Raw genomic sequence first — 27884 nt, forward strand, 5'->3', positions numbered from 1 at the left:
ATTGACGCGTGCTCGGCGAATAATGTCGCATCCGCCAGATGGCAAAGCGAATGAATTCGGAATTTGCTTTTATCAAATTTGCATTCCAAACGAGTCGCGGCAAAAATTGTAGTTTTTAGAGAAATGTGAAAATTATCGGAACATTGTGTCAAATTCTGCGGTGAAAGCTATTGCTACGGGACATGGTGCGCGAGTCGAACGTTGCGGTCTATCAAAGCCGATTTTATTTTCACGCGACGATAAGCCAGCCTTTGAAACGTCGAAATGAATAATTACGTTCTCACAATAATGGTAATGGGAACAACCTGGCACGCTATTTCCGTCCGTTTGTTTACCTCTTTATTTCTGACTGCAAACCGGTCGGCCGGACGTTTCTCTGCGTTTTAAAATTCAAAACCAGACCTGGCTCGCGGTCTTTTGTTCCTCCGCGTTATCTAGTCGTTCTGTGTGTTCAGTCTCGTATACCGACTGATCTCGTAAATTTCCGAAAAGACGGTAAATTGGGGAAAAACGTAGGAATCGAGATGGAGCGGGTTTCACAAAGGAAGTTCCAGTTAATAATTGAAGCACAGCCGGAAACCGTTGTACCGTCCTTGGCTGCTGGAAAGTGTGTTAAGCAACAATTTCACTGGCCTGCCGTACGAGTCCTTTATTCGTAAAAGACTCGTTTCCGTCAGACTCGTTAGACGACGATATTTTCTTTTTTTCTTTTTCTTTTTTTTTTCAATAACTCGAAAGTATTCACGAAGCTCTGTGAGTGTTCGTTAACGAAATACGTCGGGAGAAGAAGGTTAAATTAATTAATCGACGTTTATTATCAAGCCCGTACCGTTGACCGTACAATTTCAGATATTCAACGGCGGTTCTTTATCGTTTGATGAAAAGAAATAGCGGGACGCCGGTGAATGCGCGGAAGAATGGTTCCTCCATATTTCATGCGTCACGAAGATAGAACGAACGTGATCGAGACTCGATATTGGCAGCGAGAATAACGAAAAGTCGATCCCCTGCGAAGAACGAATACGGATTTTCCGCTGGTGGAAAATATTTTTAATGTATCCAGGATAAAAGAAAGAAATACACGTGCGCGCGGGCAGTTGATATAAATTGCATCAGATTTTCGTTTTTCGAGGCTATGGGTTGCAAACGTATGAATAAAAGAAAGGCGAAATAACGTCTGCTATTTTGTTACTTTGTCGTTGCTAGCCAAAGAATCCAGTTGGCATTTAAGGTCTGCCATTGCGGGGCCACATTTGCAGCCTCTTAGGCTTGCTTAGACACTTACGTAATGGTCAGAACCGGTGTTCGGGCGAGTGTTACGGCAAAGTTGCGCAACTAAGCCGGAATAATAAGGATCCTTGATCGTTCTAACGAGGCTAGCTCGAAGCGACCGTCTGCGACCCTACCATTAGAAAGCAAAAGTTAAGGCTGCCGGCTCATTCTAGTCAATCAAGATTATTTCCTCCCGAGACGGCCTTGGTTCTTTTTTCTGTCCGTCTATTACCACGAACTACGCTAGCGAATCTCGTGCGCCGCGCGACGTCCCGACATCCTATCCACGCAAACAATGCGAAATTTCCAGGAAATCGAGAGCGGAATTCAACAAATTAGTCGAAACGAATACAACGTTCGTTCATTACGCGATTCAAAGAATTAATTGCCGATGCAATTTTTCAACGAATCATCGATTGCATAAACTTTCGCAATTAATTTTCGCTGATAATTTGGAATTTGTTTCGACAATCGGTACGATTCCGTTGGCGATATTGCGCTCGTAGTTTTAATTAGAAATTCCGATAAACAAGTATCGAGTTTCTTCGTTATTTATCCGTGACTCCTGCGAGCAACGTTCGATCGCTATCTTACGGCGCAAACGACAAAGTTTATCTAATCTCTGATATAAAAGTTAATCTGTACTAACAATCGTTCACCGCTAGAACGTACCCTATCGTTCGTCTCTGTAGTTTAAAAATCAAAAAATGAGAATTTGAACGAGTAGAAATCTCGTAATCGTGTGCAAATTTGTACGCTCGAACGACGATCTCTTCGCAAACATAGCTCGATTATCTTCGATGTCGGAGTCTTGACGGGTTAGATCGTTTCCTTCTAATTGCAAACGTCCTCCAAAGTAGTATGACCGTCTGTAACCTCTAACGGTGTTGGTAAAAAACTAGTCGTTAAATAAAGATTCTTATCCTTGAGTGTCTAGCACGTTACTGCTGGAAGGGAGAGGCAACTCTCGAGGAGTCTGCTAATGCGATCGCGATAGACGCGATTTTGCGAGATACATCGCGTCACCGTCCACCAACTACATTCTCAAAATCTTCTATTCTACGTAAAGTTGCACGCCATTTACTTTGAATTCTGCGAGAAGTTTAACGTAACTTTTTTTTTAAGAATATTTCATTTCCCTTTAGAAATTTCACAAAACCGCTATTTTTAATATTCCTGCCGCGAAATTTATACAAAAGTTTAAGATCTTAAACTGAATATATCGGCGTTGAAATGTATACGAAAGTTTGAACTGTGAAATCTTCCAACTAACTTCTACGCTCTTTGACTATACATCTCTTGTTATTTTGTAGCGAAGATATCGGAAAAACGCCCGGGGTTTCCGCTCTTTAGATCTTCGCATCGAAACTTTAAAATATTAAATTAGATATTTTTATATCGAACATTCGCGTCCAACGTACGAACAGTTTAAACTTACTTCTGCATTCTTTAAACAATCGCAGCAATTTGTTAGCCTAGTAGGATGAGAAACTTGGAAGGTTCGATCAATATTTCTCCTCGTTCGAGATTTTTCTCATACGCGTGTTTTCGTTCGTTTCTCTTTACACTTAGTCTAGCTAGCAGTGACGGCATTTTTATAGATGCACGTTCCAGGAAGCAAAATATTTGGTTAAAACGTTTGCAACGGTTCGGTGTTGGCTGCGTTGGTCGTGTGCAGCGTTAGGAGAGGAGAAATTCGAAAGTAGAGTGATGAATCGAGGAGGTGGACGATCATGGTCAGACACGTTCGGTGGGTAGCCATGAGCCGTGACGAGTCTGTTCGTGGGCGTAACGTAAACACTCGTTCGCAGACTAAGCAATCGAGGCGCGTTTGCGACGCGTCTAATCTTGCGGCCACTTGCACAGTCTCGTCTGCGTACTCGTAAACCCGACGTTTATGCGGACCACCAGACCGAACTTTATCACGCCGACGTTTCCGCGTTTCCAGGAAACGAATCTCTAGTAGTCACGAGACGCGATAACGTAGCTCGACGGAATCGAGCTACTTGGTTAGGCGAGCGAATAAATTAACAAACGAAACGACGGCGACAGGTTGCGCGTAGTTTCCTTGTTCGATTGTTACTCCGATACGAAATTAAAGTTCTATGTTTAGCGGTCGAATTCGTGAGTCACGATGAATGTGACTCAATCTATTTTTTTCTGGCATCAATTGACTCATTGTCTGAGCCGTATCAAACATGGAAGAAATTAAACCACTTAAGTCGCGATTGAACGAATCCAGACCGTCAAACTCGCGTTCTGAGATAAAATAGCGCGTTCTGATTTTAAGCTGGATATCAAAACACGTCAAGCATTTGCGTAACTTTTAATGGAATTAACTGGAACGTGCATCGGGATACGCGGCGCTTTCGAATCGTATTTAAGATTCCGAACGGAACGTCGCGAGCGCAGGATGCAGGAACGTGTCGCGAAACGAGGAAATTCCCAAATGATAGCGGGCGTATTAACACGCCGCACCGTCTCGGTAGATGCGTTTGATCAGACGTTGGAAAATTCCAGTCGAGCCACTTTGACGAAAACAAGCGAAACTTTTAATATCACGAGCCTGATCTTGACGAATCTTGGAAATTGGAATCGACCGCGTAGTAGGTAAATAATAACTGAAAAATTTCTCGAACAACAAAATTGTTTGTTAATTCGTTGGTAAAACGAGCCATTGGGCTCTCGTAGGATCGTGTTGGAAACGCGTTAACGCGTGGTATTTTCGCGAGAATCGCGAAACAATCGACTGACCGAATGCATATTTTTAAGCGGCTGGTGTAAACGCCATTAGATCGCGTCACGATCTATGACTCAATTCCTCTCGACTCCGCTTGACTCAGCCCAGTCTGTCTGTGCTAGGAACGACCTTCACAGTGTCACTAACCTATGTTACCGCGCAACTGGCCAACCAGACCCGTCTAATGCGTTCCCATCCACTGGAAGAACGCTTTGGACACGTTAATTCTTGATGTATTCCTAACACATCAGTGCCAGACTTCCGCTTGGCATCTCTTAGCCTTGAACTAGCATCGACAACCTTGAGACCGTCTACGTGGGTTAGAAGCCACTTGTCCTATGAATAGACGTCGCGCACTGCCAGAATCTACAGGCTGGAATGCGAACGAAAATATCGTTCCTCTACCGTACTTTTAAATTCAATGATGATTCTACTGTGAAAAATTTTATTTTTTTTTCCTCTCATCATTATTTATAGACGCGACAATGCTCGATTATAGATCACTATATTTAAAGGCTATTGGTAGGGAAACACGATGAGTCACATTTCGCTCCTTTCATAAAAGAGTAATTTTTAAATCCACTACGTCGTCGAAGCAATTCCACCTGAGAATTATTTTCGCATTTCATTTTCAAACTAAGTATCGTCCTCTTGTCGTCTGTTCGAACGTTCTGCCAGACTGGGTTTTATATCGAATCGTTGTATGCGAATAAAATACTTTTCGCACTGGAGTTTGAAGCGTCTATTCTATTCGTTAACGTAGCGTTACATACTTCATAAAACAGTGGATTTTCCCCGTTGAGAAGATGAGTAATGTTTGAATTACGACTGGGTTGCGTCTTGTCACAGTATGTTAGCTTGCTAGAAATCACTATTAACTGATAACAAACGCGTTCCCGAGCATTGCCATTCTTCGTTCTAACTTTCGATCACGAAATATTCGTTTGCCACTGCTCCGAGCACTTAGTATTCGATATTCGCGTGTTCTTTGTTTTTAAATGATCATCTTACGACGTCGATGAGACAACGAGAATCGGTCGCGACACTACAGAGACCGAGTCAATCGATTAATTAAAATTCTTGAGAGTTTTCTCGTACGAGATTCTGGTAATCTCGAACGATAAAAAAAATTACCAGATTCGAGAAGAATTCGAATGGCTGTCTACGATAGTTTCGAAGCTGCGTTGCGAATTTTTCAACCGAGCCGAACGAGAGCCATTTGCAACGGACGTTAGTCGGGGTCTGTGACCAGCGGTCAACGACGAGGATTAGACTCAAGGCCGAATTAGAGCGACCGTATATAGTCTGTCTGTGACGTATTCGAACGAAAACCTAAGATATCGTAACAACGTACGGTGTTTTAAAACGGACGTCGAACCGCAAAAAAGCTACCGCACGCTAACATCGTCTGACGCTTAATTATCGAAATTAGTAAATTTATTTTTTTACATAGAATCTGTTATTGAACGCTCTGTATAGCGGATAGATATTTTGCGCGTAAAACATAGTATAGTAACTGGAATAGTTAAATCGATAGTCGAATCGTAAATACGTCGCATAAAGCAGCGTCGCATCCTAGCAACGGTGCAAAAATATTTTTATTCGCCTTTTAGCTTGAATTTCTTCATCGATATGCGACAGGTCTACAATCACCGTGACGATCTGGAAACGATCGATGGATCGATCGGGTTGTTGCGTAACAAGAAACCGCAGGATTTCTGAATACTCGAAAGCACGATGTTTACAGCCTACGCGATCGTGTTTATCGCGTGACTTCATTCACCCGTCGAATGCCTGTCTCGACTATTTTCATTCTTCGAACTGGCGAGCTGTTGAACGTCGCGAGAGCGTGCATACGCGTGAAACACGAAATAGCTTGGGTGGTCTGGCGAGAGCGGCGTTAAAAGAAATCGCAGCGAAATAAGTTGCAACTTCTCGTACGCCTCGATTCTTTAGAATTTGGCAAATCAAAAAGAACAAATAATTCGACCAAGATATCGTCTACGGGGAATACCTTTTCGACCGATTTCTCGGTTCTTGGAAGCATCATTAGGTGACTCTTTCGCGAGGCATGTGGAAAAAAAGTCGAATACGTTGATTCTATAGAATCTTCAGAGTCAAAGGAACGCGTAACATGGATTCTTTCAACGTTTCGTACATTGTCTACTGTTAAGGTCATTCGATGTATGTGGAATCAAAGGAACGTGTGGGTAAATTGTAAGGCATTGTAAGTATATATATTTTGTGAATATTAAAGTACAAAGTGTGGAATACAATGTAAGCTGGTCCAGATCCGCACGCTAGCAATGTTACCCTGAGCCTAAAAGAACCCTGAAGCCAACGTCGCACGTGTACCGCTTATGGTCTGTCATCGACGCATTCTTTTGTCTATGCGTTATCGATGACCTCAGCGCCTGAGAAAACCGAAGACCAAATGTCGAGTTTTCTTAGAAGTGACGATCACTTCAACATCTACGAATGATACATTATTGGTGAATGTCTCAATGGGACGCCATTGAGTAATTTCAATGTGAGATACGTGGCAAAAAATCGCACGCGGACCAAGCTGCGAAAGATGGTAGTCTGGCTCGCGCGACTCGCCGATTCGCGGCAAAGGTGAAAGGCCTGGTATATGGGACACCGGCTGGCCAGAACTCGTCTACGTGGTATCCTTTTCTTGACGGTACGTCTACAGGACGTACTGGAAGGGAGAGGATCGCGAGACGAGGGGCTCGGGGAGTGATTTTAGCCGTACCTTTTATGGGGAAGGCGAACGACCACCGAGAAATCGGAACGCGAATCGCTGGACTATGCTCTTCTTTCGACTCGCCTGTTCGAATACTTTCTAACAAAGATGGGATGAGACCGCGATCGCTTGTCCTCAATTCGATGGAACTCCATTCTCCGCCATTCAACGCTGTATCCTCGTAGGAGGATGTTTGGAAACGTGATTTTCATCTTGCGATCTAAGTGATCTAAACATCCAACGACAACCATCGCGTAACTCGTACAGTACGTAGATATTTTATACATACTTGAAAAATGGCTGGTGTCGTATAAAATATTTTTATGTACATATATAAACTTGCGATATCGAATGCCTTGTACCAGATAATGCTTCTAGAGTGTTTAGACTTCAAACGGACACTTTTATGACATTCGTGCGCTGCCTGGAAAATATAAGCAGCGTCTGATTGAAAAGAAACGCATAGAGAAAGTATTTAAAAAATGTTTAAAAAGAATGTCCGAGAGAAGCGTTCGACGAAGGAAGTATAAAAACGTAGCGGAGCAGTGTCGCGGAAAATATTTGAAAAACACATTTAAACAAACACGAAGGATATAACTACGAGAAACCGAGCAAAAATTCTAGGAACGCTATTCACCGACGGTCGTCCGGTTAATTGAAATTGGTTCGATTCTAGCAGCGGAAAGATCGCCAAAAGGCGTGGGGAACATTTAGCGAGCATTCCAATCGAACTGGTCGCGGGAGAGCGTGGTCGGGAGTGGCGGTCGATCGCTTCCTCGTTCTGCCGGTCTCGAGGAGAATCGAGCCGAGAGCACAGCGTCGACTAGTTTGTCGGGCGAGCCGTTTAGCATCCATGTAAAAAAGATTCCCGATGATGCCCGGACATCGTTACTAAGCCGTCGCTACGCCGGTGTGAGCGATCTAACAGAAAAGGAACGGGAGAAACGCACCGTAGGAGCAATGCCCCTTGGGTCAGGGTCAGTACCCTTTGGCACAAGCCACTCGAACCGCAGCCACGCACGTTCACGCACACGCGCTTCAACTCGCGCCTGCACACGCACACGCACACCTGTGTAGTGCTGCCTTTCGGTACCGATAACTAAATCCATCCTAACAGACGAACTCTTCGACACGCGATTTCTGTGGAAATTCGACGATTTCGTTCCAAGTCCTTTTCAACGTATGCGACGATTTCAATGCAACGCATTAAACGCAACGAATTCAATGCGACCAATCCACTGTCTCTTTTTTCGAGAACTAACGTTCGTCCGTTTACGTGCGGAACGTTCTACTTATGTTAGACGGTTAACCGACCGACCACCGAAGCGGTCTTGTTATGCAAAGAAGTGCGTCTAGGTTTCGTTTCTCATTCGGCCAGCTATAGAGGCGGCCGACGCGATCTGAAATTGTAATCGTAACGTGTCGTCGTGCTGTTCTGGATTACCGTTTTCTACGGTCGGTCCCTTTGACCGGTGATATCTCGATTCAAAGCCCGCTAGACAAGACACGCGTTCACTTGAATGAAACAACCTTGGCCAACCAGTCTAGGAATTTATGTCTATGTCTATGTCTAGCCTGTGTCTAGCCAAGCCGAGCGTGACTAGGAACTATCGTCTTTTCTATCGTTCTTCTTGAGGTCGTTGTCTGGAACTCGTATACGCGCGTGAAAGTATTCGAGGTTTGTGTACGTCGTGAGCCACGTAACGTGCGTCGTGTACGAGCGTAAATCGAGATTTTTTATCCTTGTTGGATTTTGTTAGAGACACGATGGCATTAGATAACGTGGACGTAACATCGAAAGATGAATAAACGTGCGAACGACGCGGGATAACGAGTTGAATCGTAGCAAAATATGCGAATCGTTATCGGCTATCTATCTATTAATCATTTTCAATTTTATAACAGTTCGGTTTACCCTCTGAATTAATTATCGTCGGATCGACAATTACTGCAATTTGATACAACTCGACATCTATTACATAATTACGATTTAAATCTAATTCCGGTATCGCTGAACAAGCCCTGTGTATCCTCGCTTGGCGCAACGCTGTCCGAATCGATAATCGTTTGATCGCAATTAAATCGGAGACGTAGGAGTTGGCAGCGAAATTTTATACGGTGTTACGTAAATCTGCCTGCTTATCGATCCGATCAATCGCATCCGCGATGAATGAAATCCTTTTCTTTAGTTTTCAAATTCCGTTGTGTAACGAGCTAACGATCCCTCGTATCTTTTACTTATTATTCTTATTATTCATTTAATAACGCACGAGATCGAAACTTTTTAGTGTACAAAGTGTTACGATTAATCGTAGCTCGAACTATTGTAAACGCAAGAGGGCTCGGTGCTGTGTCACTCTTAAGCTCTGTGAACATTCAATAGCGAAATACAGCTACGAATGATCGGCAAACGAAACGAGCAGGCGACAGTAAAAGAAGAAGTAAAATGGAAAGTATTCGTCTAAGATAAAAGGTCCGGATGCTGGTGAAATTACGATACTCGTATCATTTCAGTATCCTGCACCCTAAAGGGATATCCATCCCATTAATCGGGTAAACGAATAAAGCTGGTATCTCGTCCGCATACCGGGGATTTCAGGTTGATAACTATCCGATAGCAATTAAAACGAAAAGCTAAGATCGGCTGCGAACTAACAGCTCTGTCGGAATGAAACGTGTAATCAGGTTTAATCACATTAATCCACGAGCCCCGGTACGCGCTGGCAATTAAGATGATACGTACCCGGTTCGAAGCGGTTCCCTTCTCTCGTCGAGTTCCCCGAAGTCGATTCGCCAGCAGCGGAGCTTGCGACTCCCGCGAATAAGGGCCGGGTAATGGTCAAAAATCGATACGCGTGTCGATAAAATTGTAGCGAAAATTTCCGGTAAATTACTGGTTGTCGGGCTACTTTCTTACAAGAGGAGTTTCTTCGTAATCACCGCCGCGTATCCGGCTCATAGGCGCTAACTTTCTTACGCTAACTGCGTGGACGTCGACCAGACGGATGGCCCGGTTCTCCATCGAGGCAATTAGGGAGGTAGCGGTTGCTTGTAACGAGGAATCTTCCCCACTCTTGGTGCTTTCGATCTTTACAAAATCACGTTGATTCTCTACGGAGGCCCACGGCAGATCGTGATCTACCTCCTCCTTCTCGCGATCCTCTTTGCCCTCGTTCCGATAGCTACGCGACACCGCTTCGAGAGTGTGTCGAGCTTTCCAACCTCGAGCACCGTGTTATCTTCCGACGCACCTTTTGAATACCAAGACTCATCTTGCAGTGCAGTACACTCGATCTACCAATTATTTAAATGAAAAGACCACTTTCGTTGATATTGGGTTATATTCTCTGCAACGTCGTCTCGTCCCGAATTCGAGAATTCGCCCGATCGATGAACGTTGTTCCCTGCGATGTTCCACGAACTATATCGGTATGTATTCCGAGCGAGACTTGTGTAAAGAACGATAGAGGAACGAGATAAGAATATTCAGGCAAACGTACCTACGCGCCATGTTCCCATGGCGCGACGCGATTTCTATGAATATTTCCGGAAAACTCGAGTCGATGCTCTAGAAATTGAAAATTCTCATGGTCGGCTACTTTTAATGATGGAATAATGGTAATTTATCGGACAGTTTTTATCCTCTGATTATAAATCTCCTTTGCAATTAGGTTATATCAAGCACCTCTTAGACGTCGAACAATACCAACATCGGAAAAGTCTACAAAAATGTTTACGTTCGTTTCCTGTAGTCTTCGATCGCGTTTATCGTTTGATTCATCAATAACGTTTTAAAGCACCAAGTACCTGCGTACACGACATCGATGGCGAAAGGGTTAATTAGTTGACCATTCTCCTTAATTAGTTGCAATCCTCTTTCAACCCTTTCTTTTTCAATTCTTTTCGTGTTTCTGTCACGACAGAAAATATTTCTGTTTCGTTGGAACGTACCAAAATGGTAATTCGTCTAGAAGAGAGATACCAAGCAGACGCGATATCTGCTCGACAGATTCGGTCTCCGTAAGCGTCGTAATCGGAATAAAGCAGTAGTTAAGAGCGGACTGAGAGGCCGGAAATAATTTCCCTCTCGATGTCGCCCCTTTAACGAACCCTCGAACGTATCCCGGCGTTCACCCTTTCTAAATCAGTGACGATCATCGAGAGGCGAACGAGGCAATGAACCAATCAGGCCTTCGATCGGGAGGGTTGAGAATGGGGTCGCACCCTGCTACGCCGCTTGGCAAGACTACCGTCCTGAAGACAAAGAACCGCTCGGGACGTGAGATGCACCGTACAGCGTATCCGCTTTTGGAAAACAGGATGTTTCGATCGAAATATTTCTTGGAAAATTGTCAGAGGACGTGCACCTTGTGGAAAATCAATCGCGAGACTCTCCGCATGAAGGAAACGCGTACAGTTCCGCGCGAAAGTATTCGTCGAAATCTTTTGGAAATATATCGTACGTCTTATACGGAACATTTCAAATTTTACCCACATAATCACGATAGTCGTGCCACGTAACAATACGATATAGCAGAATTTCGAAATATTTTATACGACACACACACACAATATGCACATAAAACGATAAGTGATCAAATACTTCCTTGAGCGACTATACATCTCCTGTGTCGAATTTAAGTATAATATTAAATTTTTATCGATACGCCGGTTGCTCGGTTTCCTGACATTTTCTATGCGTGGTTGCAACCCGCGGGAATATCGCGGTAGATAAAACGCTCTCGATGTCTCTAACCAGACGAAACGTCGTCATGGAAATCTATGGGAAAACGAAGACGACAAAAAGTTGTTCGTAAAGGGAATATGAGCGATTGCGTTACGTCGGTTAGAATGTCACAGAGATGAGAAAAATCTGCTGACAGTAGACGTTTCTTGCAACGTTGTAAAGACGAGAAAAGAAGAGAATTTTCACTTGTAAAACGACACTCCTCCAATAGTATTTGCCCTTTATGGAAAGATTATTCGCGATAAGCGCTCCTCCTTAAGCTTGATTCGTCGATAACGCGATCGACAGTTCTGCAACGAAGCCGTTGAATGTTTCGCGTGCCTTCTGATATTTCATTCTCCGGTTATCTGTTCTTATCGGGCGTCGTACTTGTCGCGTCACCCAACGCCCATTACCGACTATCCTCGGCGAACACCTCGCTAGAGTCGAATAGAAATAAAATCGTAAAAGAACGGACGTTGCTCGATGAATCTCCCTTTTCTCGATTTGTTAGGGAAGCGAATGATGAATTTCTGCTTGGAGGGACGCCTAAGGAAACGAACGCGGGGTAACTGCGGCCCGGGTGTCTCGTTTCGCTGTCAATTTCCTTGACAGATAACTGCTCTTCCGTTATTCGGGATCAGCCCGGGAATTGTGGCTCGATGAAACCGGAGGCTATGCGTATGCATCCATCAACTAGGGTGACGAACGTACATTCGTGTCTAGAAGCCGATAGAATGTCGCAGACGTTGACCCACTTTTATATTTCCAGCTGTAGAAAAATTCTCCAAACGTGGAAAGGAGTGACGCGATGGCGAAAATCGAAGTCTCGCGGTTTCAAAGTAGGATTAACGCCTCGAGCAACGGGTTGCTTAGTCGAGCAAAGCTCGTAAATCCAGCGTAAATTCGATGAATTAGCTAACCGCGCAGCGTCAAGCTCGCGCCGCTGTAAATTCTCAGATTAAAAACTTTTAATCGGACTCTGACTGAAGCACGGTCCGTGAACCTTGCTACTTTGCAACCGTACTCCCACGCGATTACGTGTTCGTAGAAAGCACCAACTCGATCGACCGGTTTTCTTGCTTTGTATGATTTAACGACAGATGTACGAAGAACAGATCGATCCTAAAAGAATCCATTTGTGACTTAATATATGCACAATTATAGGTACGTATATAGTAGAATTTTTGTCTCGTCGATGATACATCTATGACAGTCGCGCAATTGCATTTTTTGACAGTATGGTCGGACTTCACCCATTTACTATCGTACTAATAGTAACGTTACGTGAGTTTACGGGCAAAATTTCAATTATTGGAACGAAATTAACGTCCGATTAATTGAACTTTCGCTGGTGAATTCGCTTGTCTGAACGTAAGCACCTATTACGTGAACGAAAAACAATAGACAGTGGGAGGGGGATGGGGGAAATTGACGCGTCCCTACTATATGAAATCCAATTATATAAACTGTTTGTCCCGTGACAAGTTCAGATAAATGGAGTTCCACCACACAGAGACTACAGGGAGCAGATATCTCAGCTTCTTTTTCTTTTGGTTTCAGCTGGTGAACGGCCTCGACAGACCCAGGTACATTTGCGAGAGCGAGGTCATGGCGGAAATAAACATGACCAACGCCACTCCGGTGGAGTACACTCCTCCGGGGAATCATACCAATAAAAACGCCAACGGGAACATCATCACTCTCACCCTCAAGAATAACCATCTTATCGTGGAGACGGAGGAGCGAGCAGTGAGTATATTAGAGATCACCAACGACGGAATTGCAAATATTATGTCAGAGGGTTACGTGTTATCGTATTTCGGAGAATACTTGTCGATTGGCGGACTTCTGTCGATGTTCATGTTGCATCGATCCAAATTATTTCGCGGTTGAAGTACAGGGGCGGGGGGATTCCATTTTGTTGACGGATAAAGGATTTCTTCCGCTGATCCAATTACACGCAATTCATTGATAATTGGAAGGTTGCATCATTAGCGATCCGCACGGCAGAATAGACAAAACCAATTGCAAGGTGCATTTCATGGTTCGTGTAATAATGGAAATGTATGTTAATCCTCGTGAAAGGTGAAGCTGATCGAAACTAGGGACAAAAGGTCTGTTAATTAATTTTGGAAGAGAAACAAAATATGGTAAGATTTCGATTTTCCGAATAATATCGGATAGCAAAAGAGTACGAATATGTATTTTAAATGTACCTCAGGCTTTTTACTGATTATTAATTAAACATCCTGTAATTTTTGTGTAGATTTTAACTAATAACGGTAGTCGAGTCTCAATTACGGCGGTAATGAAATTTTAAAACATGTATCGTATTACGTTTTTGCGAACCTGTACATGTAACAATGTGCAACACGTTATTATATTTCATGCAGTTACGGTTTCATACGAAAGATGACAACGTTTCGTTTGATTACTCGAGTCTTTTCTAATTAATTGATTCAGGCAAATCGAGGTCATAGTATTAATTTGTAAAAATCGATAAACGATGGTTTGTTCAAGGAGCTACGTAAGCGTTCGCAACAAACGGGTAGTCGGTGTCTGAAATGGTTCTCCGGAGAATCTAACGAACATCGATTGATCCCTTTACAGCTAGCTGTTCCAGAACTCGGTCGATCTTCGAAGATACGAGGAAACAAAGGTTTCCGATTCGTCTGCTGGTAACGTGTAAAGTCTTTGGAACCGAGTAATCGGCATCCCATGTACAATAAAGGCGCAACAGGTGCGGAAAGGTGGACAAATTGACAAATTGACATGTCGGCCGGAGAAAACCAGCCGATAGCTCGTTGCCTTAAACTAATTGACCCGCGTGTGTTCGTTTCTATCAAGATTCGCGAATTCGTATCTTTTATCTCGTAATGAAAACTTCGAGCGATCCGCGATTCGTGCAAATCGATCAGTGTACAGTACGTTGGTTTATCACATTTTTCTGTGTCGTATCCACGCGACGTAAAGCGCTAACGGTTAACCGAATGCCGGATCAGTGCCATACAGGATTAATATTTCTCTTTGTTCGAGCGAGTCGGCCACGACATCGTGAAATCGATCCGCCAACCGGAGATTCGCGCAGCTGGGTCAGCCGGTGGCTCCTCTTTGACAGGGATAACAGGCTCGCAATTATCGGGATTCGTACGGCCCTGTAAGGTCGAAGGTTACCAGGCAATTTCGCCTCCGCCTATCGTCCTACTTACCGGCTCAGACTTATCCGTGGAAACTCATCTTGCCAGGGATTCGCCAAATCCGCTGGGTCAGAGCTTCGACTATCTTTACCTCCCTTACCTGGATATTGGTGTAATTTCATCGAAACACCGTTTGCGAGATACGCGTGATCCCACCTGGATATTTACAGGATGACCAGTTGCGAATCAGTTTCATTTTGAAGGTATTTCGTCTCGTGGATCGAATCGGTCGAAATGAATCGGAGAAGTGTCACCGGTGTCGACGTCGACGGACAAATTTTTTCTGAGTTTCAGGTCTGTCCTTTCTTCTGGATACCCTGTCCGTGGCCGTCTTTAGGTCGTAACCCTCTTTCTTTCCCTCCCAGACACCACGAATACACGAGCAAAGTGCGCGCACCCTAAGCCGTCGAAAGCGATCGAACAACGAAAGGGCGTGGATCGGAATCTGTGGATCTCATGATCGAATCCCTAAATCTGTGATAAGTCTTTTCGTAACATGCACACGGACAGCAAGTTCATTAATCGACGGATGGACGAAATTAACTCGCCGAGACTCGGGACGTGTACCTACACGAGAGCCGAATGTTCGTGCTTCCGCAACGATAAAAAGATACGATCGAACGGTATCGGTGAAAAGAATGAGAAGATTATCACTGCGGATACTTCGAGGGTATTATCGACGATAAACCGGTGAAACGTCTCGTTTTCACTTGGTGAATGCAAGGGTCAGAAATCTGATCCGCTGGCAAACAAGTTAGAAGGAAAGACTTTTTGGGGTTGGCCAGTGACGTCGCGGTAGAAACGAGACGTCTATTGTCGGACTAAGGCAGTAAGAATCGATACGTTGCCAACAATATCAGCTTTACGTTGGACAAAGCGGCAGCTACTTTGAGAAAAAACACCGGATAGACTAAACAAACGAACAAACAGACAGATCCGTTGTGCTGTTGGTTATTTCAGCCACAAGCGCCTTAGCGTACTTCCTCTTTAAAGGAATGTAAAAACCATGCGATGCGTTTGTTCGTGGATCGGGACAAATAGAAGGGGGACAGGAAACGAAAAAGGGTTCAAGGGGTGGATGCTCGGGATACTTCGACGTAATACTTGGCCTGGCGCCAAGTCGCGGTGTTCACCCTCGGTCGCGTGGAATACCCTCAGAATTCGAGAAATACTCACACTATCGAGGCTACGAGTGTCGTGTCTTTGGAACGAAGCGCGTTTTCGAAGGCCATCCAGTTCGTTGCCTTCTTTCACATTACGTCGGATGTCACCACGTCGCATAGAGCGATGAGATTGACCTTTTAAAATATCGCATATTTCACTGCTTTGAAAATATTATTGAAATATTTTATTCTATTTATTTCTCATGGGTAGAAACTGTAATATCAGAGGGGAAGAAAGAGCAGAGATAAATTTTACCACGGCACGCAAACTAACGATGAATTATTAATTAGAAGCAACGCTTAATATCTTTTCGTGAATCGCCTATTAATTTGTAATTAAAATATATTTCTTGTGTCACAAATAAACAGATTCCCCGATACTTCTGAACCACAGTGTATATCAAGAAATATGACGTCAACGATCTTTCGTGGAGTACAAAAATATATAGATACTGCACAGTCGATTTACCAACGAACTCGTCTTCTTTAAATTTTTCTTTTTCATCTGGGTCAATCTATTCACCGAGTTCCGCGCAGTTTCCGCGTAAAAAGGAAACTCTTCGTTTTCTCGAGCCATCTAAGAACTAAATGCATCCTTAAAGAGGTGCACCGTGACCTGGCTTGCATCGCCGCCGAAGGTATTTGAACTTTATTCGACAAATTAACTGTCGCATACGTACGTTAGCGTACACCTCGTTGAATCGTCTCGTTGTATTACCATCACGAATCTACAGAGTTTCCACGAAGATGCAATTGCATCTAAAGTTTAGACGTATTCAAGACCCCTGATACGGTTATTGGACACCAGAATGTCTCCATTTGCTTTGCCATTGCCATTTGCCCTGTTCAACGTTGTGCTCGAAATGTTATTGAATTTCTTTCGTTAAACTCGATCGAAACTTTGCAATTAACACCGCGTCCTGCGATCGTTCTCGATAACGTTCCCATCGTGCTTTCGTTTAATTCGTTGATTTTTAATTACTTCCCCTGACGAGAAAAATAATTAGTTTCAATTAACGCCGTTCGCGTTGATCTCGCTCGAGAGATATAAAAAAATTTGGGTTATAAAAGGTTATTAACTAGCAGCCGATGTATAAATAGCAGGTAGAAGGGACACGAACTACGCGTCATCCGTTTAGTAGAGCATCCGGGATCAGTAACGCGTGATCGGTAATCTCGCACCCTATTATGCATCGATTAATTTATTACGTGGAAGATTAAATTCTCGGCGAAGCGTTCCCCTTGTGATCTCAATACATATTTATACGTGCAACATCGTAATGAAATAATATCGTCGATGATATACTTCCACTAGTCTGACGCCTTTAGTTTCCTTGCTAAAAACATATTCGTCGCTGAATTTCCATTTCAATTTGCAACTGCATGTTCTCCGTTCTCTTTCGGAATAAACAAGAAATTCACGTGAACGCTCGATGGATCGTAAAATACGATCTTTAATAATCGTGGCAAAGCGAAACCAGAGTTGTACTAGGTCGGGAACTTACGGTGACAGAGCGTAAGTTACCCTCTAGTTCTCGGCAGTGTTCGCGAGTTACTCGGAAGCGGAAGCGTACAAATCCCTGAATTATGGCTGTTTCTAGCCACTTCGCTTTTCGAAAACGGCCCTAGCTGCTCCGAGTTCCACCTTTCTACCTGAGATTTCGAGAGATCCTTTTAAAGTGGAACGAATGGCGACGTCGTTCCATTTTCCTTTTCACGTGACACGCCCCTCCTTCTTCTCAAACACGTCCCTCCTATACAAGGTGTGCCACTAAATGTAGTGTAATCAGCAGTAAGATTCTACGGAAAAGAACAAATCGACAGCATGAAATATATTCGTTTCGTACTTTCTTCTCGATGAAATCGAATTTGGTAATTTGTTCGTATAAACTTGGCCGATTACTGACTGAGAAAATAATCAGTAGAAGGTTATCCTACACGCGAAAATGATCGAAAAACGTAGAATAAAATGTCCCCTTTAAGACCTCGTTTCGTATGAATGCTCTATATAAACGAAATCACGAACAAAATTTACGTAGCAACCGATAATAAGGAATATGTTCGCGGTAAACGTCCTGTAATTTCTATATAGTACGTATATCGTCAGATTGCTCGAAAGTCAACTGATATGATCATAACGATCGATGTTTCGTTGCGGTACTAACGAAATTTCACAATATTTTGTATGAAAGTTCCTTATGGTAAGCGTTGAAAACATTTCGCAGGCCACTGTATATGTCCTTCTAATTTCTCCCTCGGCGGATCCTTAAGATTCCAGTACTTACTGTCACGCGTCATCGGGAAATCTACGTGGCGTCTCTGGTGGACGATTCGTTGGTCGACCTGTCGCGTAGGATCTGAGCTGACGGAGTCGATTTCTGAATCGAGTCACTACCTTGCCGAGGGCTGGTGAAAAACTACGTGATTCGGGACCCGGTTATACGACGCCTCTGGGAGCAAGTTTCCTCGAGGAATGGAGAAATAGAAGGCACTTTGCCTCTCCTCTTACCCTTGCGCGTCTCTTTGTCCTTTTGAAAGAGGCAGGACAAAGGTGTTATCGGTACGACCGATTCCTTCCTTTTGCTGAAACTCTCAGAAGTTTCTCGGAGAACGCCCGCGAGGCAAATGCGACGTGATACGTGGCTAAAAGGCTCGCCGCTTTGGTTCGATGGAATCGCCCCTCCACCTTTTAAATTAACCACCTCGAGATGACGGGTAACCGTAACTCCCTGATAGGGGACGTATCTGCCAGATTCCGGTTACTTTATAAGCCACGGAGCAGAATCTGGGTCAAACTTTGACATGCTTTACACACTTTTGGTTAATTAGAATTTATCACGCGTCGAAGTAATTCGTTGCCTAGGGATTCGGTAATTGGATCGCTCGGGTGAAACTTTAGACAGCGTAGCCACGAAATCAAAGGCGTCACGCGTCTCCAAATGGCAGCCCTGTTCTCAACGACACGAACCTACATAGGAAGCTTATCGATCGTGAACCATCGTCGATGCTAAGGTTGTTGCGCGGATAGAACATTGTTTTCTTGGAGTAGCTCGTAGAAATAAAACGATACGTTACTCCTGCAACAATTTATGAATCGTAAAAGCAAAATCGTATCAACGATACCGTACTTTTTCGGTTACGAGAGTTGGATAGTCGAAGACGTATCGGCTATCGAGAAGAAAATGTAAAGTTTTCGATGTTGAGTTGGAAGATGCGTTTCCTCTCTGGCATTGCCGATAATTCGGAAGGCGTGAGCGACGTGCCCCGCGGGGAAACGTTGCTTGCGACGCCCAGAGTCGTGAACGAAACACAGAGAAATGCGTCGGAATAGGAGAGACTGGAAACAATAGGGAGAACTAATTCTGCGGTCCGTCGACTCGAGTAACTCCGATCGCGGTTGCATTTATCCGCGGCCGACGGTCATGGTAGACTACGAGTAAACTAGAAACATCATCTAGGAAATTCATACGGTGGAAATTAATTTCCTAGTTCTGACGTGAATACGCTACGGTGCCTTTGTTGGATATCGGAATCATTCGTTTCGCTTGTCAACGGCGAGTTGCTTCACATTACTCAATTGTAATCAGAATCATAATTAATATCTCGCATATGTATATTCAAATCGTTTGAGCCAATTCTTTCGCATAAAACGTCGGATAATTTGGATTCTGATATTGATTTGAATTTCGCGACGTCAGCGTAACGACACTCTTGCATTCGGAATTATCGCAATATTTTAAAATCGCTTATAGAAGAAAGGATTACGTTCGTCATAAATACTTGCGGATATGTTTACCACTATACGGCTATAAATACGTCAGTATGTATGAAACGCGAGCGTCAGTCGCTCGTGAGAAATCCCTTTATAGAATATCATATCTAAACGCAGATCGAGAGAATCGTTCAACGTGTTCTTATTCTTGGCGATTCGTTTCTTTGTCGTCTTGAATAGATAACCGAAGTAAAGCAGCTGATGATGCATCGAGCTCGTAATTGCGGGGTGCTTTGAGCCGCACAGCCTGATCATGTTGCACCGTTGAAACGGCAGTAAAAGGTCGAGGTGAGATAGCGAAGCAGGCAAAACGAACCCCGCTAATGACACGATCGTTCGTCAAACGATCTGGCCCCTTCCGCCCTTCCGTTTCACCCTACAAGCGAATTCAACGACCCTACCGTTGATTAATACTTCGCCACGTATTTATTCCTCGTTTCTTTCTTTTTTTACGAGACGGGGCAATAAACGTTTTCTTTTCGCTGACGTAGAAGCCGTATACGCGCGGTTTGATGAAAAAAGCCGCAGGAAGAAGTTAATGAAGCTCGCTCGTCTCCGCGTTTTAGGTGACGGTGGAGGATAATAAAAATCGCAGGTACCAAGATGATGGCTGCTCGTTCGTTGTCGAAATACAACCTAGCTATCAGAACGAGGAAACCGAGACTAACAAAGGATCCACCGATGACATGACCACCAGCGTTACCGATCAGCAGGCTCTGGTCCACAGAGAAGAAATTCCAGAAGATAAAGCGCCAGGTACGTTGCTTTCATAATACAACCATGTTATCGTACGCGATAAAGAGATGTACAGTCGCTGCAAAAAGTATTCGCACACCATTGTATCTATTATAAGTTATAACGGACGATGTTACAATTTATAACGTTTGAACTCTAATCGATTAAATCCAGATATATTAAATTTCGTATCATTTATTAGTACGTACGTTCGTACGACTAGGAAAATTCAGTAGTATAAAAATAGAAAATATAGAATCGGATGGAAAAGCGTTTGGAGAACATTAGGATATGTGCAAATATATTTTGTAGCCACTGTAGACAAAGAATGTTTGAAAAAGAAGAAAATTTTGTAAAAAAATATTTAGTAAAGAGTATGCCTGTATGATGCAGGGTTCGAGAACGCAAGATTATTCGGTAGCACGAATACAGGATTGTCGCAGTCGGACCTCTCGATCTCTAGCCAGGGCTCGGTTAATCCCAGCTATCGTTATGGAAATCAAGTGGAATACGATGCGGGCCATCTGGGTTACCCGATGTACGGGGGTAGTTACGAGTCCGATACGTTATCTCGGAAACTCGAGGGAGGATCGAAATGGGTGGAATTTGATAAGTCGCCGGACACCGAAAAGGCATTACTGAACGCGTCGAAAACCTCGAGTATGGAGAAGGATGCGGAGGAAAGCGTAAGTGACGATTTTAAGCGAGAAAAGGAAGATCGTGATGGAACATTGTGTTTCTTCCTTTCAGCCATCGATAACGGGAAAACAGAACAATCTGGACGTTTCCCAGGGTTCCGGAGGATCGATGGACCAGCAGGATTCAACGGATGCCAGTATTTCCACAGACACGGTTCGCTCGAATCCCAACCTCCAAGTGAATGGCGCCACCCCGAATAAACTGGAGATTATGGAGCAGAAAGCGCTGAGCAACGACTTTGGAAAATCAGAGATGAACAAACCCGTGATAACCGGAGCGTTGTTAAAAGACGACGTCCAAGAGGACACTTTTCAGGAACAGCAACGAAAGCTGGGTAACGGCACCTTAACACCGGAGCACAAGGAAGGCAGGCCGAAGAATCAGAAGGCAGAAAGCTGCACCTTTGTGCCGAGCCATAAGCGCAGCGGAAGCATTCCACCGCGACTGATCGAGGAGACCCTGGAATTAGACCTGGAGCCCAAGAAGTCGTTGGACATTTACAGTCAGATCAAGACCAGCACTAAAAGCATACTCCCAGGATTAAGTCCGAAGTTCGAGCTTCTACAAAACGATGTAAGTCCTATCGAAGAAAAAGAAAGTTAATGGAGATAATGGTGTGCTACGTCTTTATCGTAAAACATCTCAAAGCATAACATCGAACCATCGAACGAGCATCGAGAGATGTCCATTGCCCATTCGAGGACCGTGGACAAAGTAAGTCGAGACTCGCGTCGAACGTGACGCGTTAAAGTCGAAGCTCGTCCGCGTGATAACCATTTTCTACGAAAATTTCGACGTCTAGAAAAATTTCCTTCCCAGTATTCGCGCAGAGCCAAATCAAAACAACGGCTACGGGTGGTCGCGAATCTTATTTGGTATCAGAGAACAATGCTTCCACCCTCGTCGAGAACGATTTTTATTTAACGAAAAGTCCAACAGAAAGTCATTGTAGATATCTCATCAACGCCAAAACTCACCGACGCCTCATCGGGCACGTTCCAGGAGATTTTAGCCGAGGCTTTCAGAAAAGTACCACGGTATCAATGAGACAGCCGAGCCATCAGGTATTCCCAGCTCGCTGTAGCAGTGCCGCTCGAAGAACTCACACGGCAGCAAAAAGAGGATCGGCCAGAGGCAGAGCGATAAAAAGATGTCGCGTCTGGGTTTGTCTACGATAAAATCATCGAGGGAGAAAATCACGGCGACGGATCGATGAGGACTGGAGCACGGTAGAAGTTGATAGAGTGACCAGGGCAAATTGGTCGTATCCAAGGGAAACTGTGCTTCGTTGGTCGCTACCGACAGAGGCGCTTGGAATTGACAATATATCCTAATGACTCTCCAGTTTCCAGCCCTTAACTCATCGCTCTCCCACCGGTCTCCCTCTCTCTCTCTTGTCCGTTTCCTTCTTCAATCCTCCCTCTCTGTTCGCTCCGCGCGCTCCACGAACCCTGCCCGCCCGTTAAATTTGCCAAAGCGAGGATCTACGAACCGCGGAGAACAATCGTCGACTAACGAACTCGACGCGCTGCTGCGGATTCCGCGTCCGTGGCTCTGTGTGCGCGCCAACCGCAACCGCATCGGGTAATAGAGCACCGCAGTTGTCCGCGACGCATACTGCAAACAGTCGTCCGCTCGCCGTATCGTTGAGAAACGCGTTACACCTGGTGGAATTGTTTTTCTAAAAGGGTCCTTGTCTCGTATCGCGTGTATTCTTATCGCGAGACAAAAAGCGTGTCGTTTGGTTGAAAGAGATAATCACGTTCAGAGCATGGGGGCCTATAGAATTGGATAGACAACCGAAAGGGGTGCGTTTCGATATTTAGAAACGTTGCTGGGTAATTGTCAAATACAGAAAACCGTCCTGGGTGGCAGTGATTTGCTAAATACACGCCGGTTGTATCCCTCTTCCTGCGCCATCCGTCTGCCTGTCTGACCACGCACGACTTTCTCCCCTGCAGAGTCTCATCGCGCGGCTGGAAGCGTCGATATCCGAGTAAAGTTTTGAAAGTCTTCTCATCGACCCGATCGAGAGAATCTTCGAGCGAATTTCATGATATTCTAACGCGAGTACATGTACTCGAGAAGAGGACCGTATCACAGGACGAATACATATGTCGAATTTTGTAAACCATTCTAAGAGTTATACCGCCAGATTCCGTTGGACTAAAACAATTTTACAAACGAACCAGATTTGTTAAGTATTTTCTATTGTCCGAGAACATACGTACGAAATAGAAGATAATTAAGCATCGTAAGTGGAACGCTATTAAGTGTCCAGATTGGTAGACGTTAAGGTTTCGAGCGTGGTCTTCGAGTTTCGATGAAGTATCGTGTCTAAGAATTCTCTATCGGCATTTTGTATCGTAGCTTCTTAAGTTCAAAGAGAAGTAAAAAGGATTATCGAGATGCGTGTGATTTATGGCCTTAAGTTAGCGGATGAGGGCTTTTTTTTCAAAATATTCCAAATACTTTCGATCATCCACGTAAAAGCGGAGCTGAAAGTTAGAATTCGAAGATGGCAGGATTAAATTCGTATAAAACGTCGATATTGAAATTTCTAGACATCGGTACGTTTCGAATCTCGGGGACGATGGTCGTTTTAGTAGATCTTGTACGCAAGATTTTACTTGGAAGTAATCAGAACCATTAAACGCTCCTAAGTACACTGTATCGGTAAATCATACTTACGTTAAACACGAGGTTCGCGACTCGAGGAAGTCGAAAAGAGGCTTAAAGATTAACGTTACGTGGATTCTAGTGCCAAAATAGTTCCTTAAGGTTTCTCGAGGGCAACTCGATGAACGTATGCCAAACGACTATACTCGATGATCTTATTATTACCTGTACGTTTCGAGCAAATGCTGCGTTACCAATATTTCAGATTTTATACGCTTCCGTTACATAGTGCGAACGTTGTTGTTAATATGGTGCTATTGCGTATGGATCTATGCGACGAGGATGTAGCTTGCTGATTTTCTCTTTAGTCATTGCGCTCCTACGTCCTCGTTTCTTCGTTCGTCGCGCCTCATTGGCACTCGCGCGCCACTACATTTCCGGTGAGAATCGACGTGCCCCTAAACTGTACTTTGAAAGTGAGAATTTTCGTCATTTTCGGAGGATACTACTTAATTAACACTCGACCAATTGCAACACTCTTACGTTGATGTAATCGATATAATCGTACAATTAATATCGATATAGTCTTCGTACTTCTTTCAAATAATAATTCAAAGTCACAGGTCCAGAATCCGTGGAATGAATATCACTTTGAAAAATGACGAAACTCTGTTTCTAAGATGCATCTGTGCTTCTTACACTTGAAGCCATTATCGAGCCCGAGCCGATAAACGCGAATAACACGAAACATGCCCTCATCGAAAGATATTCACCGGTCCACGTAAGATAATAGTGTGTAGCACATATTTAGCGATTAAGTACCATAACTTAAAGATTTAATCATACTCACACACGATCCCCGAACAGAATCGATTCGTTTCACGACTCATACGTACTCCTATACTCGCCGAGTCTCTCTCGCTTTTACATCGCTAACGAAGTAAGTCTAGTTTTCTGGTTTAGTGAATCTCGTGTGGCTGTTACTAGATGGTATTAGAGGTCTAACTGTGGACAACTATAAATTTTATATAAGACCTGAATGTCTCGCGTATTTCTAGAAATATTCATACCGCAAGTAGCTGGTCGCATAGCGGTTGATCGATCGATTATTTAGGTCGCCCTCGCGCCGATTTCGACCGCTCTAAAAGCGTCCTTTGTGTGTGTGTGTCTGTGTGTGAAAGATGGATCGCGTCAAAGGGAAAACACGAATCTCCAAGGTATAGAAGGTATCGGACGTTTGAAAATCGACGCGAGGTCAAGTTTATAAGGAAAAATCCAGTCTCCATTCTCCGTTCTTCGACGTAATGCTCTGATGTTCTATCGCATCGCGCATCATCATTTCGCAAGGATACTTTAGAGATAATTACTCGTAGAGACTCGTCAAGAAGTAATTATAAAGACTTAATTAACGATTAAGCGAGACGCGGATCTCCGAGATCCCGACACACAACCGTTCCATATGATCAATTAAAGTCGAATCGTAATAATTAAGCAGCGAATGATGACAGAGAGCAGTTAGCTAAAAAAGAAAAAAAAGAAAAAAAGAAAAAAACATTTGGGCTTGGATGATATTGAGCTTTCGATTCATGAATTTTCAGTCCTTTCTCGTTCGTATGAGTTTCCAGCACCGCTCCTATCTTCGTTTAATCCTCTGACCCCTTCCTCGGGGGTGGATCGAAATAAAATCCGAAAGGAACATTGTCCATCGTGCTGCATATTTGTACGCTGAGAACACATATGTAAGTCCTTTAGAACGAACGCGTGGACGGACATTCGTTTTCGCTAAAGTACCACATTGTATATGTCAATTTATTTTGCAAAATAAACCATTGGACACGAACCCTGAGTCATCGTGAGTTTGCGTGGCAAGTTGATTGATCGACCATTTCAGTTCAAGTATTTCCGTGCTTTGTTTCAACAAATTTTGTTGAAGTGGAATTAATTTCACAGTTTCGTTCCATCGAAATACTTATTACTTATTAATATTATGCACGATGTTTGTCTGCGATTAGCCACAGAAGATAACACCGCGTCGGTAACACGTAACCGATAAAAATCGATCGTAGCGAGTGCGCATCCCCAAAGACAGTACGAACCATCGACCAACCTAGTAGCAGCTCTGCAGCCGAGGGTTGAACTGTTTTACTCGTTGCACCCTCGACGCTACGCGCCACCTATCGAAGGAAAAGCTCGGGGGTTAAAAGCGAACGCCTCGACTGATAAAACGTTGCACGGGGGCGGAAGAGAGTCGAAGGAGGAGGATGGAAGTGCGAGGCTGGCGGCGCCAACGGTGAATCTGGCGAAACGTAAAATATCACTGAATTATACATGCGCGTTTTTAATTCGGTAATCAATAGTAAAAACCGCTAATATATCCCCACCATTTTTCCGCTATTTAGAATTCACCAATGCCCATCTGCCGACAACCCTTTCCGATCGCGTGTGGGAGGAGCCGCCAAATACTGGCTCTCTATTCTCGCGGTCGATCGGGGGATTTCGAAGGTACAATTTTTTTTTTCCTTTAATGCGTCAAACGAGATAACGAGCGAAATGATGATTCGAAGCACGAAAGACCTGCGTATCGACGCGAGATATAATCGCTGGATAGAGGGGACAGAGACAAAAAGAAATTGCTAGTGAACGATACGCGAGTTTGCTCGTTAATAAAGGCGTAAGGAACAGCGGCATATGAAAATTTCAAACGACATCGATAATGGCCGTTTATTCGATAATTTTTCCAAGGCGAGGCCAATTATCTCGTGAAAGACACGAAGCGAGCGTTACCGGAGAGCAATAGGAGGCAGAGGTACGCAAAAGGCATACGTGCGCGCGACCATAATTGCTGTTTATTAAAGACGATTGCAAAAACGAGGCAGGTGTTTGTAGCAGAGAGCGAGAGACAGGATGGTTGAACCGTGGAAAGTCTATAGCCGCAGCCGCGAGAGTTCTCCGGGTGGTTTTGTCGTAACCAGGGTCGGGACCTTCGCGCATAATTTCCATATCTTTTTGAAATTTCATTCTCGCTAAGACGATTTCACGAGAAACACGCTGCCACGGTGGGAAGCGCCAGCGGCTTCATTCGTTTATCGGGATGGGCCGAAACGACCAAAGCGGGCGTATGCCGAAGGAAAAATCGGCCCACTTGCGAGCAACGATCTGGCCTGGCCAGCGGCCGACGAACTCGCGACGAACTTTCACACCGACGTCCCACCATCCGCGAGGTTGACGCAGGCCGCGAATGGAGCGAAACGGGACTGCCCACCGACGCACGGCACCGCGCTCTTGGCCAATTATTTTTACCCGTGAAATCGAATTATCGGGCGCGGCGATTAACGCGGATTTAATCGCACCACTCGTGTCGTCCTTTCGACGACCGACCGAAGGAGGACGGAGAGAACGGGATGGCAGTCGGGATGGACAAAGACGGAAGGAAACGCGGGAGATAGAAAATAGAAGGAAAAAGGGGTGGCCGCAGGGCGGGAGCGTTCATATCTACGCGTGGGTGACAAGAGAGCGAGGCTAAACAGGAGGTTAAGGGTGAGCGGGACAGCGGGCGGAGAGAACGAGCGAGAGAAGAGAAGGATACAGCGAGTCGAACGCAGAGGGAAGAGACACGGAGGTGGGCCAGAGAGGACGACGAGCAGAAAGAAAGAGAAAGAAGAGGAGCGCGGGGCGACGGAGGGCAGAGAAGGGTGCGCTTGAGCGTCGGTACAGATACGGCATTATGAAAACACGAATGTACTTTTAAATCAATACCACCATCGCATTGTAGGGAGTGCGCTGGTGGGGGCGGCACGCTCGCATCCCGGAATACAGGAGAAGAGAAGAGAAGAGAAGAGAAGAGAAGAGAAGAGAAAAGGAAGGAGGAAGAGAGAGAGAGAGAAAGGGAGAGAGAGAGGAAGGAAGGTCGGTGGCGCTGCCGCGGGAATCGGCAGAGGAGCGAAGGGGTGTGATAAAAGGATAGGCACCGACCAAGAGGGAGGCGGCAGGAGATGGTCGCGAGGGGTGCCGGAGAAACGATTCAGCCGGGTGAAAAGTATGAGCACCGGTTACGGCACTGCTCAGCCTCGTAACGAGAACGACGCGCGTTGCACTTGCCGTGAGAATGGCTTTTGACAGCGCGATCCGTCCTTGTCGACGCTTTGGAAGCGTCGCTGCCGCGGGACGGTTCGTTGTTAATCGTCGTTTGCCCACCGACGCAAGCATTCGCCA

The 27884-nt window shown here is 44.6% G+C and overlaps 1 protein-coding gene across 1 annotated transcript in view; it reads left to right on the forward strand.

Annotated features, from left to right (window-relative positions):
* Positions 1-25518, forward strand: part of LOC132911504 (uncharacterized) — a 57087-nt gene extending 31569 nt beyond the window's left edge. Inside the window, exons 4-7 of the mRNA XM_060968195.1 lie at positions 13048-13236; positions 20186-20375; positions 20748-21040; positions 21105-25518. Of these exons, the coding sequence (XP_060824178.1) occupies positions 13048-13236; positions 20186-20375; positions 20748-21040; positions 21105-21656 (1224 nt within the window). The 3' untranslated portion in view covers positions 21657-25518. The remainder of the gene's footprint in view (positions 1-13047; positions 13237-20185; positions 20376-20747; positions 21041-21104) is intronic.
* Positions 25519-27884: the final 2366 nt, after the last annotated feature.

The sequence above is a fragment of the Bombus pascuorum genome, chromosome 10 (genome assembly GCF_905332965.1).
Source record: "Bombus pascuorum chromosome 10, iyBomPasc1.1, whole genome shotgun sequence".
Classification (NCBI taxonomy): domain Eukaryota; kingdom Metazoa; phylum Arthropoda; class Insecta; order Hymenoptera; family Apidae; genus Bombus; species Bombus pascuorum.